This window comes from Centruroides sculpturatus, unplaced genomic scaffold (assembly GCF_000671375.1).
Source record: "Centruroides sculpturatus isolate CEXI.00-Female unplaced genomic scaffold, Cexi_2.0 scaffold649, whole genome shotgun sequence".
Taxonomy (NCBI): Eukaryota; Metazoa; Arthropoda; class Arachnida; order Scorpiones; family Buthidae; genus Centruroides; species Centruroides sculpturatus.
The window spans coordinates 386,557-406,690 of record NW_019385064.1 but is presented as its reverse complement, the minus strand read 5'-3'; the positions used below and the strand labels follow the sequence as shown (position 1 = coordinate 406,690).

Sequence of the window (20,134 nt, the reverse complement as noted above, 5' to 3'; positions counted from 1 at the left end):
CATTTTATTATATTTATTTCAAAATTTCTTGTATATTTCGTTTCTACTTATGGCATCTGTCATTCATAAAGAGATAAAGATTTTAAGGAAGGGCTGAGATTTTTGGACGTCCAGAGGGGATTGGGAGTAAAAATTTTAAGAAAAATGCGGACGTAACTTATGGACAATTCCTTATCTATCAGTTGCAGATCATCATCAACGGCAAAATCGTTGAAGGGATGGTATTCATCTTGAAGTGAGAAATCTACATTGTTGAATTTCTTGAACCAATTGTAACAGGTCTGCCTATTGACTGTCCTCACAAATTATCTTGCGGAGGAGATCGTGAATCTTCGTTGCGTTGTGGTCACTTTTGAGAGCAACAGTACGAAAGTGTGTTCTTTCGAAAGTTTCACGTTGTCAGACATTGCTGATGCGCCCATTTGAAATATGGATGAAACGCCCTGGTTGCTCTACTTGATATACCTACATCTAACGTTCTAGAACATCCTTTTCCAGTCTTCTCTAGGTAACAATCGAAATGTCTAAATTTCATCTTTACAGCCTGATACTTCCAGGTGATATTTGCGTTGTATATAGCCCTGCAATGAAATCTTGAGCAAATTTGTTCATTTAATTAAATGGCTATCACGGTATCTTCAGTCCTAAATCTTTATCCGGACACACACAAAAAAAAAAATTGACAAACATCTGCAAAGTTAACTTCATAGTTTTTCCTCTCTATTATCACGCTTCGAGCGATTAGCTCGAAACTGCATCAATTTGCATAATGCTGCGACAAAACTTTTATGGTATAGAAATTATCTTAAAATTAAATAGTAGCAAAGATGCTATCACAAAATATATTTTCAGTTTTTCGATGAAATTCCGTAACTTTTAGTCTTTTCCCTCATTTTTAAAACTTAACCTACTGTTTATTATTAGTTTCACATTTATTAGACTATAGAAAAAAATATATCAAACTTAAAATTTGCCATCAAATTTGCATTTTTATAATTAATAATTTAAATATAAATGCGATGAATTTAACTGAAAATTGGCGCGAAAAATATTTTTCATTTAACAGAATGTGCCATAATGACTCACAATAAAGTATTTTATGGAAGAATTGGTAAATATTTGTTAAGAATATCGGAAGAACGATACTATTTTTTGTTCGAATTAAAAGTTTTATTCAACGGAACAAAGTACAGGGAAGTTTCGAGAGCCGCACAGAGTATGTCGACGACACTAGATGATTTAAATTACAAAGATCTGTCACAATCTCAAACTGATATATATATATATATTTATGTGTGTGTATGTTTGTATATATATATATATACGACAACGTAACTTCGATCGTGAGAAATACAGTTTAATTGCAGAAATAATTACGTAACGCAACTGAATTTTGTACATTTACACGGAACGAAACGCTTCACTATTTTAATACGAAATGATTTATTATTACAATTAAGAAGTATAGAGCAATACAATTATTACGAATTTTTCCGTAATCAAATTTTTAAATTCAATATACAATCGAATGTATCGGAGTCGGATGTACGATGATAGAAAAAGGATGATTTTAAAAATAATGTAAAACCACGATGTATGATTTTCGACCGGCTTTAAAATGAAAACAAAAACACTGATGTGATGGACAAATGAATCAGAAATTCCGACTGTACAGTTTGTATGCAAAACATCGGAGTCTCGTATCGAGTGTACGTGTAAAATCCGTCAGATTCAAATTAGAGAACAGACTACCGTCGGGTATAACTGTACTCGAGGCGGCAAATCACCTAAATGACCCAGAGTGTACTCTAAACGAGTCTGGCAAACTTCTGTACATGTCGTTTCTACAAATGGGGATGAAATGTCGGCCGATGATTTCAATCTTCTTCTTCGCGATCCCTTTTTCGTTTCTGACCTCTTTGTACTTCGTCTACAAAAATATATTATTAAAAGAATTATGCATCATCGAAGTAAAAAATAAATTACACAAAATGCTCGAGTCAATTGGGATATTGGATTTAATATATATTATAGTAATTTTAGTTTAGTGTACGGAGTATCTGTTCCCCATCAGAAGTATCTGTTGGCAAATATTGTTCAGAATAATACTTGCCAATAATATTTTTCCTATTCCCGATGTTTTATTGTTTTCACACAAAATATTATGTTGAAATCGAATATTAATCGTAAAGTATACGATAAGTTTTACACTTTTTTCATTATTTATCCGACCAGTAGTTTACATAAAACAACCGATTTAATTACAGTTCCATTCCTACTTCACAACAATTGTTCTCCAATTGTTTCGAGCAATATAAATAAAAACGAAAGCTTTTGTGATTACCATTTTCTTCTCCGTCTTCGTCGTCGTCCTCGTCTTCTTCCTCCTCTTCACCACCCTCTGGATTATAGTCGTCACCTTCGCTTTCCTCCTTTAGTTACAAATAAATTCGTTTGTTAACACGAACAATTTAAAAAAATCATTTTGTAATAATCGACCTACATCAATATTATCATTTTCCAAATAGGATAAGCTAAGTTCTCCATCTTCATCCTCTTCGTCGTCCTCTCCCTCTTCTTCTTCGTCTACGTTAACGTCGTCTTCGTCCTCGTCCTCATCATCTAAAATTATTAAGAAATTGTTTTATTTATAAAATCTTAAGGCGCGTCGAAAAAGATCAGTTCTTTTTTTAACCTTCTCCGTCTTCCTCATCGTCGTCTCCACTCACTACGACTCCATCGACGTCATTTCCTGCGCGATAAATGCTTTATTAAAATTGATAAGGGAGAAAGAAAACGAACTCCGGGTAGAGACTCACCGTCTTCTTCATCTGCTTCGGAATCTTCGGCTTCTTTGTCTTCTCTGTCGTAACCGTCTAGATACTTCAAACTGGGGATGAGGTTGAACACTTTCTCTCTGTAGCTTTCTATATTTGTAACTTCGCAATTGAAAAGATCTAAATTTTTTATATTCTTGAATTCTTTCTGAAATCGAACATAACTCTTTACAAATTTAGATAAAAATATATATATTTATACATTATCACATCGGAGATACTAACTAATGGTTCCAAAGTTTCGAGATCTTTTATCTTATTGCCACTGAGATTGAGATGCGTTAATTTTGGGCTTCCGTTCAGTAAATTTAATCCTCCGGAAATCCTATTGTCGCTAAGTTCCAGCTGAAAACAAATAAATGTAAATTATCAAGCTAAATTATCACTTAAATAATTTATAGGCATATAATACTAAAGCATTTCACCTTCTTCAAATTCGGAAGTTTTGGAAATCCTTTAAGACTGGTGAGTCCAACATTAATGAGACTCAATGTTTCGAGAGCGGTGTATTCGTCAGTTAATCCCATTATTGTCGTACTTCGACAATTATCAAGATTTAATTCTTTGATCTGTAAAGAAATAAAACAAAATATTTGTATTTGTCCAATCTATATATATAAAATTGCTTGTCCTGACTGACTGAATGACTCACTGATTCATCATCGCCCAGAGCAAACCGCTCAACCTAAAGAGGTGAAATTTGGTACACAGTTAGGGTACGTCATGGAAACGCACACTAAGAAGGGATTTTTCGAAATTCCCCCGCGGTGGGGAGAAGGAGAGCATTAAAAGGCTTAACCGGAAAAACGGCTTCTACTGTACTATTTTAAATGCGATTTTTTGTTAAGTTTAGTCTTCATTAAGTACTTAAGTGTATTAAATTAATAACATTTCAGACATTGTTATAAATATTTTTATATATTTCGATTCTTTAACCAAATGTTCGAACCTTTTTAAATTCGAATTTGTTATTGCGTATTGGTTCGATTATAGAACGATTGTAAATGTTCCAGAAAATTGATCAAATTGAAAATAGTTTGTTTGATTCTCAGCAATTCTCATCATTCTCGGTGGTAGATGTTATATAACAATTATTATGGTTGTTGAAATACTGAATATAAATGGGGTTTGCTTGCAAAATCCTCGCGGGCGAAGTCGCGGGTAACAGCTAGTTATAATATAAAACAAATATCACGAAGCAAAGAATTATTTGTTGCATCATCTTCTCACAAGAAATATTTTTATTTAGGAAATACAATAATACAAACTAGTTAATGTCGGTATTTTAACTTTAAGCTTGTTTTACTTTCCAAATTCATAATTTCCGAAATTTCTCAGAACTTAAAGCAAACATAAAATATAAGTTCTTTATCGATTTTTATAAAAGTTTTCTCAAATGTTCAACAATTAAAAAATCGCATGCATTAAATCGCAAACTTTAGTGATAATCATCACAAAAGTAGTTTCTATAGTTCAGTAGTTCCTAAGTTTTCCGCTGCCTCAACCCCTGAAACTTGAGACAGATGATGAGAAGTTGAGAAGTCTTCACCTCTGAACTTCTGGTCGACCAAATACAATGGCCTTTCGAGCTTGTGCTGCATAACTTCCCTCCACAACCTTTAAAAAGAATTCGTTAAGATTTTTCATTAAAGGGAGTAAGATAGTCCCATTTTCTCGCGTGTATTTTAGTGTAATTTCATGTACAGATTTAGCGATTGGAGAAAAATCATCTTGTCTAGTTACTAATATAAAAACATTTACACGAAATGTTTTTGAATTATGAAACAAAGCATATTTTAAAAATTTTCTCATATCATCTAAATATAAAATTTGTCTATATGTGACAGGTACTTTCACCGTTTTCCTGTCTAGACTTTGAATGAGCAATTCGAATATTGTTTCTCGGTTCCACACAAAATATTTTAAAATTAAATTGTCAATACCAGAATATTTTCCCTCAGAATTAGGAACTGAAAATACTCTTTAATTTCACGAAAATGACTATCTACATTTAGGACTGCACTACAGAAAAAAAAAAATATGTAATTGTACATTTAAATGTGGGTTTGGTAAATATTTATCAAAATATGATTTAAAAAACTACTCACTTCTCAATGAAAAAAAGATTTAAGAAGTTGGATAAAAGAAAAATTTTATCCCCAAGAAAAGACGCGTGGCATTCGCTCGGAGTTGCGTGAATCCGAGATTAAGAACCACTAATAGCTAATGTGACTTTCAGTTTGCGTTGCAATTGAAGCCATTAATAATGAAGCTTTCCTCTAGGAAGGTTTTTTTCTCCGAAAACACACCTAACATGTCATAAAGACTCATTCTGGAGAACCTCATGGAGTTAATTAAGTTGCAATATACACCGGAAAACTGGATCACAGTGATGACTTATGCTGATTCTGACAGATGTTAGACGTTTTTATCCACCGTTCATTATACATATCAAAAATGAAAGATGTTACGTCGATGATCGGCACGACTCCATTGTTAAAGGGAAAGTATGATGTACAGGGGCAAGACTACTAATTTGAGGTGGAGAGCATATTTAAGCTAAATAAATTAAAAATTGCAGCTGGACATTGACAATGTCACATTAAATAATCGCTCGTTTCTCAATCTTTTTTCTTTACATATAAATATTTAATATTACAATTTCAAAAAGCAATGATAGGCTCGGTTATTGTTTATTTTGCATTGTTCTAATTGTAGTTGAATAAGTAAATTTACTCTAAACTGGAGACTGTTAGCAGGCAGCATACATTTGCAACAGGCTTAAAGCCTGCTGAGTAATGACATACTCCATAATACCAGTGCACTAAGTATTAAAATAATATACAGTATTCTAATGATATCAAAACTAGAATATAAGGTTATTTAATTTAAAAAGGATGCTGCAAAAATAAAGGTGATTTATTTGTACTTAATCAATCTCCCGAATTTACAAATGAACTTTTAAGATATATTTATATATATAATTAAAACTTTTAAATTTCAAATGTTTGGTACGGATGCCATTAGTGAGTGACACAGCACTTGTCAAAGATGTAGTCCAATTCTGTCCAAATGCATCCTATCATATCCTCTGATATTACTTCAACTGCTTCAGAGAGGTGTTGTTTCAGGCCTTCCAAGTGCCGTGGCATTGGGGGCTGATACAGTGTCACAGCATCTGGATGATCTGAAACAACAATTTCCAAAGCAGTGGAATTGATATCAAAGGATATGCTAAGATGTGTGTGAACAGAATTGGACTACCATCTTTGACATTTGTCATGTCACTGTGTCCATATCAAACACTTGTGACACGAATATTAAACTTAGCAGGTTCTATCTTTTCATGTCATTACTGTCATTTCAGGTCTAGTACAGCAAAAGGATAGAGCAAGAATATAGCTGTTATAAATCAGATTTACTTTTGCACCATCCTTTCTGAATAATCCTGAAGTTTATTTTCATCTTTTCTCTAGTCAAGTCTACTTTGAATGTTTTTTGTCACAAATATTAACTGAGAGTTGTGTAATGGTATAAGATAGAAATAGGAAAATAACATTGTTGCCAAAGCCTTGGGATCACATTAGGATCTTGCCCGCCATGGGTTTCTCATGACTACTTCAATGCATTTATTCATTTTTCCTCAGTTGTTTTGGATTTTCTTTTGATGACTTTGCATTTTATACACTATCCTTTCTTTAATCATCATTTCCATTATCAAACTCTCTTTGATTTTCATTTTTTTCTCAAAAGCTTCACCTTTACTTCCTTGATTGTTAGTTTCTCAATCTATTGCTCAAGATTTAATATTAGCAAGTTCATATACCTTTGACAATCTAATAAGTATAATTACTATTAATTCTTTTTTTTTTTCAAAATTATATCTTGAGTTTTCTTATAATTGAATTAGCTTAGAAAGGTAGTTGCTCATGTACTTGTAATCTGCTTTTTGTTAAATACATTCTTTATAATATGCAAAATTCTACAACTTGAGTTCATTGCTTCTTAAGTATCCTATACTGTATTATACCAGCAATTCCCAACCAGGGGAATGCGAGAAAAAAATTAATAACGGCGATGTTCTATAAGAATATTCGGATTTTGCATTGAGGCCTTTTGTGGTGTCTGTCATGGTACTCGATACTTAGTTTTAAATAAAAATAGAATTATATTTTTATTATACTTATGTGTGTGTGTTCTTCCTGCAATGCATTTCAATTTAAAAAGGTTGGGAACTGTTGATCTACACCATCCAGGCAATTAAAATTATTCTTTGACTATAAAAGATTAAAAATAATGCTCTATCATTAATTTAAGCCATTGAGCTTATGTAATGACTTCTATTTCATTATCCAGTTCCGAACATTATGCTATACTAACACTGCCTTAACATTACTGTTACACACGATAGCTGATCATACTTCATTTATAAATTTTAAAGTCACTGTATTCACGTAGGCATGGTTTCTTTAGTTAAACATTTCTATTTGAAATAAGTTCTCCCTCTTCAATGACATCATCTCCTTTGTGTTTTTTCTTTCGTCTTTATCAGTTTTATCTCTAATTCCTTCTTTCTTATTTTGTAATCTGTACAAATTTGCTATCTTCACTTCAAAACCAGTTCCTATCTAGTCCTACAATCTGTTACTTTAGTGTAAGTGCTGTTTGTTAGCAGATTAACAGCTTCTGAAGAAAATAACAATTAAAACAAGAAACAATTATTATTTTTTGTGTAAAGTGCCATCTACAGTTGTTTAATTAAGAATGCATTATTTTTGTTTTTAGTTATACCAATATGATTAACATTTGAATAATATGATTTACATATTTATAATATGTCTTATGATTGTTCACATATTAACCATACATAAAGCTTCATGTTTCATAAAATTCACACAGTAACGAAATATAAAATAGGGTTGTAGAACACAACAAAAGAGTAATATATAAAAATTTCAAAGAAATGTAGGAAGGGACTTGCTGCATGACCATGTTTAAATGAAGCAAAACACATCAGTAACATGAATGTTGGGACTATGGATTTACAAAACTCTTTCAAATAGTATTTTTATGTGCAAGTTTTATTTAATTATATTAAATTTAATTACTTTAAACACTATTAACTTTTAATTAAATAAATACATATTTTTCTATTTGTTTTAATATATAACATATATTTTTCTTAATAATTTAGCTTTTATTAAAAATCAGTAGTAAATTAATATACAACTATAATTACATTTGTATATTCATTCACCTTTTTAATTTATTGTGAAACTTTACTGTTTGTTACAAACTCCATCAATATAAATATTATATATATTTTTTGTTATAATATAAACAACTTTTAATTTTTATCTTTTTTTTTCTTTGTTTTTGTTTACTAAAAACTTCTAAAACAATAATAAATTCTGATCATAATAAATTATTTGAGAAAGAAATCCTTAAATATTTTTATCCTGTACATAAACAAGTGACAATAGAGAGGTTGAGGCGCACGTTTTAAACGTGTAAACGTGTACGTGTGACGTTCGGCGCTGCTTTCCCGTAAGCCTAAAAGTTTGACGATGGTGTTTGGAATGTCGAGCGTGATTCCACCGACTATCCAAACACCATTGTCAAACTTTTAGGCTTACGAGAAAGCGGCGCCGAACGTCACACGTACACGTTTACACGTTTAAAACGTGCGCCTCAACCTCTCTAATATGTTTCATATACTCATATAAGATGAACCACTTACATACAATATTCTTGATAAATATCTTGTAAAGCATACACCCAATTAAAAAATTGATCAAAATGAAAGTTACTTATTTTTGAGAGGTCTTTTTCAATTCCATAAAAATTAAACCACCACCTGCCCCCTTATCAGGGATGAGGGGCAAGTTTAGAATTTTAAATGTAACACACTATTTTTTTTTCTTCTTTGCGAGCTTTTTAAGTAATATTTTCAGAAACTAATAGCTGAAGAAAGGATTTTTATGATCTAATTTATTGTAACTGACATTTAAATGTCTTAATGATCCATATTTAGATAATTACATAATCAGTTATGTAATTAAGATAAAAATTTAAGTCCAGAATTTTATTTGATTGAATGCAAATATTTTGAAGTATTCATCATTAAAGAAGACATACTTGTTTTGTTCCTTTGGAAATCCTGCCATTTTCATCTGTATCTAATGAAATTTATTAATTTCATAAAGATGCACTAGTATAAAAATATTTTTAAATCAAAATGGTAATTCTGTTAAATAAATTTGATTCTCACATTCAATGAATTAAATAATTTGAAATAAACATATAACAAATAATAGAAAATTTGAGATTTAATTTTTGTTATTTACAATAAATTTATTGCTAAAAATAAATACTTTTGGAAAGCAGAACTAAAAATGTTTTATTTAAAACATTATTATTATTCAATGGAGAATTCAAAAATAGAAAAAAAAATTAGGGAATTGCATTTGAAATTCTAAAGCTGCCCCATTCCCCAATAAAGAGAAAAGGGATGGCTTAATTTTTATAAAATTAAAAAGCCATCAAAAAATAAATAACTTTCTGATCAATTTTTAATAGGATACATATTTTATAATAGCAGTGGTAATATAGCCTGATTTAATCTGTCAATCATTTGGTTTTAATATAACTATCAGGCTTGGAGATGTTTATATATGTATAACAACAGTTTACCAGAACATCACTCATTTCACATCTTGTGATCCATTATTTGTATTTTTCATGAACTATAGAGGGTGCTGCAATTTTTATAAAATGGCTATTATATCTGGATCATTGAGTAAGTTTGTTAAGTTATGGCAATGCCTAGGGGGATGCCTTCCGCAAGGTCTTTTTAAGGGAAACTGGCCCCTATTTAGGCATTACAGATGTGGAGAAAACCAGGAAAACTCCACATGGCCAGCCTGTCCAAGTGAGGCACAAACCCACGACTGAACTCCCAGTGTTCAGGGAACAAAGACTGCTTGGCCACTGGTGGGCCCTATGGAGTAAGTATAAGTGGGGTAGACAGTGAGGACAAAAGCATGTTCAACTGCTGCGAGAGATCCTGGCAGTTGGGGTGTACAATAGACAAATATTTTTGTCTGTTATAAACAGTATAACTGTGTAAGGGTGCAATACAAAGATTATTTAACTTTATTAATAATTTTAAGAAAATAAAATGGTCATATGTTCTGTAAGATTTGTATTGTAGCAAATCCATAAAGGAAAACATCCAAAGGAATGACGACGTCATCAGTTAATTATCACCCCAGCCACTAAGGTCACTCCAGTGCAGTGGACAAGTTTTAAAGCATACAAAGTATAAAAACTGTCCACTCCATTTATACTTACTCCCATAATCTGGATCTTTTGTAATTATTCAACGTAAAATTAATCATATATTACTGTCCAATATAAAATGGCCCGACCCACTAGCATATATTATTATGTAATATTATCTAAACAAATGAGCAAGATTGTTTTATACATATTTGTGCTGTGTTCAAATATCAGCTTTGACATCTGGCATTTTAAAACCTTATGGAAAATTTTTTATAAAATTGACAAATAACTTATTCATTTAAAGCTGGATAATCAAGAAACTTTTTTTGCCAATTCTTAACAGTTGAATCCAATCTTCGTCAGTTACACTTATGTCCTCCTTCAAATTAGGATTTCTGAATAAACATCTGTTTTCCATGTAAGAATAGATAAAAAGTTATATTGGGATCCTGTATGGCTTTGGAATTGCAATTCGGAATGCAACAGAAAGCTTTGCTTTTCCTATTACTATTCATTTTTACTGCTGACAATACACAAGAATGATACAAACAACACAGATAAAATAGTTTTGTTTTTAAACATCAGAGAGCAAACATCTGGTGAACAATGCAAATACACAGAAAACCTTTGCCTTCATGACACTAGGTGGGAGGATGTTTATACATTGCACAAACATTATAAGGAGCTTGCATATGTTAAAACAACAGCAAAACAGCATGGATATCCAAGAAATATGAAAGATTAGCTCATAATAAAATATAGAACAATAGATCTAAACCAGAAAGGAATAGAGAAAATGGAAGAAAAGCTAACATTTAATTTGACCAATATTCAGCAGTATCTACAGAGCAGCAGTAGTCAAAGCAAAAACACTCAATTATATTATAAGAAGTATCTTAAAATATACTAACTCCTAAGAAATGAGAAAGGCAGACAAAACATACTAATACCTGGAATTTATAAAAATAATATATAACATCGAACAGTAATATATTCGAGTAACTTCTCATTCCCTCATAGCACACATGCAAAAACAAATGGGACATCAAGTCTTCATACCACAGCATTTTCCATTTAAGCAATAGACTCAGGAATCTAAATACAACCAAACATCTCTACAATCTGACCAGTAAGGGTAAATCTCTGGTTTACAGCTTTTAGAGACACTTGAAATTTGCTTGTCTGATCTAAAAGCCAAAAAAATGTATCAATTTCAAAGGCTTTAGCAATATTTCTACAAATCTTCCTGGAAATCAGTGTTTGAGCCATAACTTTTATCATTTTGTTTACCTTTTGCATCTGTATTTAGTTTAAGCATTACATGATAACAAGAATTACTATTTTATTTTTTTAAACATTTAAATATTTCTTTTATTACCAGGACAATGTGCAACTTTGTTGTATCATGATGGAATTGAGGCATAGCTGGAAAGAGGCAATTGTTACATTACTTGGCATGGACTGGCAATCCTTGCACCTGAGATCACATAGGTGATCCTTGTACTTGCTGCTGTGAAGATGGTGGTCCAAGAACAAAGCAATGCTGATTACTTTGTTTTTCATACCCATTATCTGTTAGGAACATTCAACTCTGTTTTTTCTTTTCCTTTTACCCCTAAATTCTATTAGGCACACTGATCGCATCAGGGAACATATACATTATAAAAAAAATCCCCCGACAGAACAAACACAAGAAGAAGCAATGCTGCATTTAAGATTTGTAAAACTATTTTAATGGCATCTATACATGGCTTTCACAGTTGTATACACAACCTTTTTTGCACTAGTTAATTTCTGTTCTCTGAATTTTTGTTAGTGCTTTTCTGAACTTTTTATTTAAAAAACACACTATTATGGGGCCTAAAAAGAGTGGCGTGTCAAGAACTGTGTTCACTATAGAGATAATAGCCAAGGTAGAGAATGGGCAGAAAATGACTGATATTGTAGGCAGATGAGTTAAACAGGTTCTATAGTAGATACAATCTTAGCTAAGAAAGATATAATCAAAAAGACTCAAGCAGATAAAGGAATAATGAAAATTGCATCTGAGAAACAAAGATGTGCCATCCATGAAAAAATGGAGATTGCTTTTAGTTTGTTATTACATGTAAATAAACATAAGTAAAAAAGTATATAATTTTTTTATTTTTTGGGATCTCCAGAATGAATTAATCAAATTCGCACAAAAATCTATGGTAAATTGATAATTGGTTGACAAGCAATTTGGATAGAGAACATAGTCTTGGAACGGATTATGTTTGTAAACCAATCACCCATTGTATTTTGTTATTTGCAATAAACAAAAAGTGTTTTCTGAAATTTTCAAATAAATTAAATTTTAAAAATAGAGAGTAAATGCTTTCATTATATTAAGGTTGATCATAAAATAAGTAGAATTATTTTTTGTTGGCAACACTGAATGTAAAGAAGCTGTGGTGCACATTGGACCATAATCATATTATGGTTCGACATGCTTCATTACAGGTTTTGGTTTGAGCTATAGATGACCAAACCAACAACATGGACCCTTCCGGAGATGCCCAACAAACTGTAATACAGTTTTTGGCAGCTAATGGCAAAAAGCCAGTAATCATTTTTCAGAGAACGAAAGGAGCAGATAGCCTTTTGTGCACTGCTGTTTACAACTGGTGTAGGAAGTTTGCAGGCAGCTGTCAATTGACGAAGGATAACCCTTGATCTAGTTGGCCATCAGCAGTAACTGCGAATTTCAGAATTGTTCAACAGTTGACGACCTCATTCAACAGAATCAATACATAATGATTCGGGTAATGATGAATGCATTGAATATCAGTTTCAGAAACACACATAACATCATATGCCAACAGTTGGGATACCGAAAAATTTGCTGCACGTAAATTCCAAAGTTTCAGACAGAGAAACAGTGTCAGCAAAGAATGGGTGCCTCTCTGGAACATCTCAGCCACTACCAGCAAGAGGGTAACTCATTCCTGTGCAGCATTGTCACTGGGGATGAGATGTAGTGTCATCACTACAAGCCACACACGACAGACATGGGAGTCAACAATGTCAGCACAGTGGGTCCCCACCATCCAAGAAGCTTCAAACCTCAATCAGCGTGGGAAAGATCATGTTTACTATTCTTTGACACTGAGGGACCTGTGCTTGTTGAGTGGCTTCCCAAAGGAATGACTATCAACTTGGCTTCCTATCATGAAATCCTGAAGCTCTGTACTGACTGTCTCTCCTGTGGTCATGCTTTTGAATGGCAATGTCCACCCCACTCCACCCAGGCTACACAGAATATGCTCTGTCAGTTCCACTGGGAGCAGTTGAACCACCTCTCTACAGTCTTGACCTCAGCCCCTGTAACTGCAGCATGTTCGGTCCATTTAAAGAAATGTTTGAAGGGGTGCCAGTTTCAGTCGGATGACAAAGTGAAGAATGTGGTGGAAAACTGACTGTTGCAGCAGTCCACCAGCTTCTTTGAGTGTGGCATCTGCTGTCTTGTGGAAAAGATGAGACAAATGTCTTAACAACTGTGGCACTTATTTTGATTAAAGTTGTTTTTGTCGTCTACTTATTTTATGATCAACCCTAATATCAGTCTTCAAATTCCTTCTTTCTTTTGTTCACTAACTGTTATAGAAAATCAAAACTGTATAAACAGTCTATTTTCATGTACATAACAAAATCAATCAGAACCTTATATTATATAGTATAATTTATTAACAGAAAATATTGAATTTAAACTATTTACAATGCTTCCAAAGAAAATAGAAAATTTAGTAATTACAACAAATCAAGGTTTTTAGATCAGAAATACTCTCAATTTGAATTTTTTATTATTATTCTACATTATGTTAACGAGTTTAAAACTGAACATTGCTGATTAATAAATTACATTATAAAGATATAAACTTACTTTTATATTATATATTACTTGCAGAGAATCCTTTATCAATGTTTTAAATTAACAAAGCAAAAGTATCAGTGTTCCATTGAATTTTCATTTACTTGAAAACAGTAACATTTAAAAAAAAAAAAAACAAATATTGCTTTTTTTAAATTCCTAATATCCTAAATTCCTATATTTTATTAAGTCATTTTGTATTTTGTAAATTGCATTTAAATTGCCAAAGAACTTTCCTTAAGATACTATAGTCTGCTTAATCAATAAATCACACAACATATATAAATTTTCTTTATCTATAACACACTTAACATTATGTATATATGTATATATATACATATATATATTTTTTTCTCCTTTTTATACCCTTTGATTTTTTTATTGAATTTTCAAATTGTCCACAACTTGATATTTATCATATTTTGCAAATCAGTTAATCATTCTTCATTTGGTTTTTGAAATACAATTTCTAATTATATTCAAATGATTTCTACAATACTCCTATGTGTTTTAGCCACTTAATATAAAACCTGATATAAACAGTTGACACAAAATCCTATTTTAGAAAATTTTCTATATACTGTGTAAGAGCATAGCATACAGAAAAATATTTTAATTTTATCTTTCAAATAAGACAAGACAGTTTTTAAAATTAACAATATTGTTTAGAATGAAAATCTATATCTATACTAATATTATAAAGAGGTAAAGTTTGTAAGTTTGGATGTAGGAGGTAATCTCCACAACTACTCATCCAATTTCAAAAATTCTTTCACCAATATTTAGAATGGACCTTCAGAGTGGACATAGGCTTTATATTATTCTGCTAAACATTCATATAAATTAAAAGATATCATCTAGGTAAGTGTTATATTTTTGGTGTCAGTGGGTGGCAAAGGACAAGATATGTATGTATACAAGATAGGTAACAGCGTGGAGCAATTGCGTGGTCACAAGATACACAGTGCACGTGTCCAAACTTGTGATATATAAAATTACATGTCCTGACTGATTCATCATCGCCCAGAGCAAACCGCTGAACCTAGAGGTGAGATTTGGTACACAGTTAGGGTACATCATGAAAATGCACACTAAGAAGAAATTTTTCGAAATTCCCCACGGGGGAGGGGGAGAGGGTTATGGCTTAACCTGAAGAACATCTACTGTAGTATTTTAGAAGCAATTTTTTGTTTTCATAGTAACAACTAACGTTGAGAATCTCAGTGAAGTATCGAGGGAGGGTTATTTCTATCAAATTGCAAATTTCGCATGAGTGAAGCCGTGGGTAACAGCTAGTATTTTTATAAATCAATAAATAAGAAATTATAATAAGGGATTATTCTTTGCATATCTTACTGAAATATATCTTGTCTTTAGTGATCTTCAAAAGATAATTAATGAGATAATTGGTAGAAATTTGGAAAATAATTTTAGATTGTCATATTGTATCAAGTGTCTTTACATTCAGAGAAAATCATATACTGTAATAATAAACCTTATAGAGGAATTATCAAATTCTTGTATCATAATTTTCATACACAACTGATGTAAATTTGTCTGTTTATAATTCATAGGATAATTATATGTTTCATTCCATTTAAAAAATACCATTACATGTACTGTATGTACTTTCATATTTGAAACTGTTTGTTGCTTTACTCAATAAGCTTTTTCAAATCACTATCCAGGCCAAATAAGTGAAAAACCATCTTTTCAAAATCTAACAAATTTTTTGCAATGTTTTTTTAGAATCTACAATCAACTTCTCTTTGCACTTTTGAATAGAAATTATACTATTATTAAATATCTCCAAAAAATTGGTTTCAGATTTGAATTCCAAATTTTTTTCTTCTCGTACTGAAAATTTCTTGTGTCCATTTAAACCGTTAACTATCATTTTTAATTTAAGCTTTTTTGTTCTCCAATATGTAATTATCATATTTTTCCAGCAATTTTTTGTGGCTTGGAAAAATAAAGCTCAGTGTCAAAGGGCAATGCACTTGACACTGGCCTTGATCCTTCCAAGTCACAGATTTATATTTTAACACAATAATTTCTCTTTTCTACTATTACTTTTTAAATTCAGTTCAAAAATACAGTTTGTGTATTGTTTCATTTCATAAATGTTCTAATAACTAACAAAACAAAAAAAGTATTTGACAGATTGCTGAAATGGTGAATAAACTTATAGCAATTTGTTTAATACATTACAGAACAATATAAAAAAGATAAACTTTGAAACCTTCAAGCAACAACAAAACACGATGGTGGAAATGTGATGGATGTGTGGTTGTACATATTGGTACAAAGTTGGAAACTTGAATTTTATAAAAGGTGCAATGAATAAGTTTATCTATTGATAACTTGATATTTTGAAAAATAATTTTAGTGCTGAAAACATGGAGTCAGAAAATGACTTTCCATTCTACCAAGACAATAACCCAAATATACAGCGTATTTAGTCAAAGAACGGCTAGTCTACAATTGTCTTGGGTAAATTAAAAACTCTAACAGACATCCGATTTAAATATTATTGAGAATTTGTGGGCAAAACTTAAAACTAACGTGCAAAAATACCATATATATCAAAAAGATCTGAAAAGACTTGAAAGAAAAAGCACTGGCAACAGTTTCATCCAATTGCACAGAAAAAAAAATGGGTGAAATCAATGCCAACATGTCTGAGAATGACAATATAGAATAAGGGAAATGCAATAAAATATTAGAATAATAAGTATTAGATGTTTAATGTGGCTTTGAATTTTCAATTTGTATCATTTTCATAGAGGGTTCTGTTTCAGTTGCTTATACGAAAATATGTTGTTTATAACACAATTTAGTTAAGTAATAAATGTTATATTTATAATGTTTTCGAACTTTTCCTATAAAACGTTTAGCTGTACCCTAAAACGTTAAGTGTACCCTTTTCAATGTGAGCTACCGTATATCATTTTTACATATTTGATATAAATGAAAGGTCGAGTTTGCAAGATTAGTCCACACAAGCTTTATTTTCTCAATATGGGATGGGATTCTTTTCAACGATAGTTACCAAACTGTAAATAACGCTATTGTAGCGTTATTTGCAATTATCATTTTAATAATAATGTGGTCGAATCGCATAAATAAAATGACATCACGTTATAAAACCTTTTTGACGTTCTTAATTAATCACCAAATTATGTTTACATTTCGGTCACGGATGCTGCACCGAAATGTTCTCGCCGAGTAACAGTCGAAATTTAAAAAAGTGTAAGTATATAGATTTAAATAAAGCGTTAAGCGTTTTGTAACGGCAAAATAAACAGTCAAAATTAACTGAAGACGGCGCCTCCAGTGGAAAGCGCGACAACTAAGCAAGGAAGAACGGCCGAACGGCGGCGCTACTGGCACGAGAAGACGCCACGCACGAGCGTAACGCCATTTGTCCGAGAACAAAAAGCGGCGGGAGAAAGCGTCGTTTTCCGTTTTTCTAAGAAAGACTACGGTCAAAATAAAAGGCTAAGGAGAAGGAAAGTTCTTTCGGAAAGCGCGGTTGAAACCGAGGCGCAAAAGAGCCGTGACGGACGACGGAAACGGCTCGGTTTCGAGCAACGCCGAATTTCGTCGATGCGCCGGGATAACAAAGATGGCGGAAGAACGGTCGGAGGACGAAGCAAGACCTCTGCAAAAGCCGAAAGAGATCGGAAACACCGCCATGTACCCATCAGTCGTCTTTTGTCATCCAGTCACGGCGGCAAATAATCCTTATTTCCGAAATTCGGACGGTGGGAGACCACCGTTTCGAAGACGACGACGACGCCGGGCATAATGGCGGACCTTCTTCCATTTCTCAGCCTTTCCGGCGGCGAAGAGTAGCGACCGCACAAAGAGACGGAAGGCGACGCGACTATGCGCCTTTCCTTTTCGCGTCCAGCAGGAAAAAAGGGCATTTCGGTGGGACCGAACCACACCGAAAGGCAGCGAAAGGAACGATGGCGCAGACGAAATCCAGCCGAAATTCTTCCTTTATTTAAAACACCGACCGATCAATGGTACCGACGAACTTTCGTCCAATGAAACCCTACGGCCGGAGGTGAGATGATCGAATCAAGATGGCAACCTCCGACCTCCTTTTCTCGGACCGTCTTTTCCGACCTCGGCACGTGCGCTTTCATTTCTTTCGCGACTTCGAAGATCCGACGGGGCCCGTGGACCGCGTCGCGCCACGCAGTCAATCGGACCACGTGGCCGTTCGCTTTGGCGGCGGGCTCCGAGAGAAAGAAAGAGCTCGGCCCGCTAGCCGACTCCGACGACGGGCCGAGTCTAGTACGCGGACGAAAGGGTCCGACGAAGAAATCGAGAAAAGGAAAGAAAAGTCACCTGCGAGGGCGTTCTTCCACGCTTTTCCAACTCGATTCTCTTCTCCATGGTCTGGTCTCCGGCGAAGCGAGGAGCGGAGCGACGAGTCCCACCGAGCGCGTCTACTCGCAAAGTGCCAGAAAGGTTCGCCACGGCCGCACCGCGGGAAGCGCGGCAACTCCAATTGGTCCTCAGAGGGGTCCGACATTGCTCGGTCGGCCGGAGTACGCGTACCGCTCGGCAGCTCCGACTCGTGTCGATTGGTTGGGAGACGTTCGAATCGACCAATGGTGGAGCTGGGGTCTGAGTGATAAAGGGGGAAGGACGCCGCTTGGCGTCAGAGACGGAGAGAAGTCGTCGTTTCGTAGATCTTTCAGTCGAAAGCAGAATTATAATCATCGGAATGAACGACGTTGCTAGGTCCGAAACGCGGAAAATGTTTTGCGTTTCGGTCTCGTAGTGAATCGAACTCTACAAGATATAAATGGCGTCGGGCAAATGATAGTGGCCGATCTGTTGCCTTCCATAATGGACGGTTAAACCGACCATTTTTCGCCGACGCCATCTTTATCTGTTAGAAGGGATCCGTGCATCTCCTTTTTGAGCCATTTCGTATTTCACTTCCTACTTTATTGCCCCTACCGAACGCCTTTCCCTCAGATTCGGAAATAACAGTCGCTTCGGACGCCATTTTCTTAAGATCGATAACCGTCGGTCGTTCTCGGACGAGTGGGAGGAAAAGAGGAACGGTCGTCCGACTGCCGGACGACCGACACGCGCGTCGTCTTTACGAGAAGAAAGGAACCAAAGAGTCTCCTTTCTTCTCCAACCGACGCCATCTTGGAGGAGAGAATAGACCGTCGATCCAGATATACGTCGGTTGGTGTCCGGGCAGGTGTCGGAACCGAAACAGCTGTCTGTAAACGAGGCACCCGGCGGAAACGTTGGATTCGACATCGTTATTTTCAGCCTGTCGCCGGTTTCCGAAGCGCAAAAAGTTACGACGAACGACTTCTTTACCGGCATTATTACGCGGAAGCGGCATCCTTAATAACATTGGATCTCGAACCGCTGCCGACTGGTTGCTAGGAGACGATCCGTTTTTAACGGCTGTCACGTGACTCGGAGGTCTCCATCTTTGTTTCTACTTTCACCCAGATCGTTGTCATTCCGTCGACGATCGGGACAAATAATCGTAACCGTGTCGAGTAAAAACACTCGGAGGCTTACCCCATGTCTCACCCGCCGTTCTCGGGACGGGGCCGTGGTTCGGCGGTCGGCCGATCCGTCCGCCTATTTCTTTGCCTGGGGACGAAGAGCTGTTCATCGGCCGCATCGTCCTTCCGTTGTCTGACGCCCGATGTACTCGACGCGCGCTATTTGTATCGGACACTTTCTGCTTGCATTCCCGTCTCTACCTATTCTGTAATCTTTTTTCGTTTTTATTTACTTTAATCATTCGACTGAATTGGGCGTTGCTCGCCTGTCTTTATTTCCATTCGATTTAAATATTTTTTATTGCGATTGCGCTTTAGAAGGTTTCGTCAATTCCGCGGATCAAATAATACCAACGACCGTGACCTCGTTTGTAAAAATGCGTCCGTCGCCTTCCCGTCTTATTTATAACCGACGCTGGTGACGCCCTCTGGCGCTTAAAAATTCTTTTCAAAAGAATTTTTTTTACATCGAATTTTCTTACCGGTGTAACTCACCGGTTATTCTTATTAAAAGAAAACGTTTATTGACGGAGTAAAATTATGAACGAAAAGTGGAATAAATA

General features: G+C 34.3%; 1 protein-coding gene across 2 annotated transcripts; it reads right to left on the bottom strand.

Moving 5' to 3' along the window:
• Positions 1–1,148: 1,148 nt before the first annotated feature.
• On the bottom strand, positions 1,149–19,677 carry LOC111634138 (acidic leucine-rich nuclear phosphoprotein 32 family member A-like). 2 transcript variants are annotated; one of them, XM_023378844.1, is made up of 8 exons: positions 19,585–19,677; positions 3,263–3,406; positions 3,063–3,182; positions 2,820–2,985; positions 2,696–2,752; positions 2,504–2,622; positions 2,345–2,432; positions 1,149–1,930 (listed from the first exon to the last, which is right to left on the bottom strand). In XM_023378844.1, exons 2-8 carry the CDS (start codon positions 3,362–3,364, stop codon positions 1,878–1,880), a joined length of 705 nt encoding a protein of 234 aa, XP_023234612.1. In that variant the 5' UTR covers positions 3,365–3,406; positions 19,585–19,677; the 3' UTR covers positions 1,149–1,877. The 2 variants fall into 2 exon arrangements, with proteins under 2 accessions (XP_023234612.1, XP_023234611.1); XM_023378843.1 differs by lacking the exon at positions 19,585–19,677 and adding an exon at positions 18,376–18,684.
• Positions 19,678–20,134: the final 457 nt, after the last annotated feature.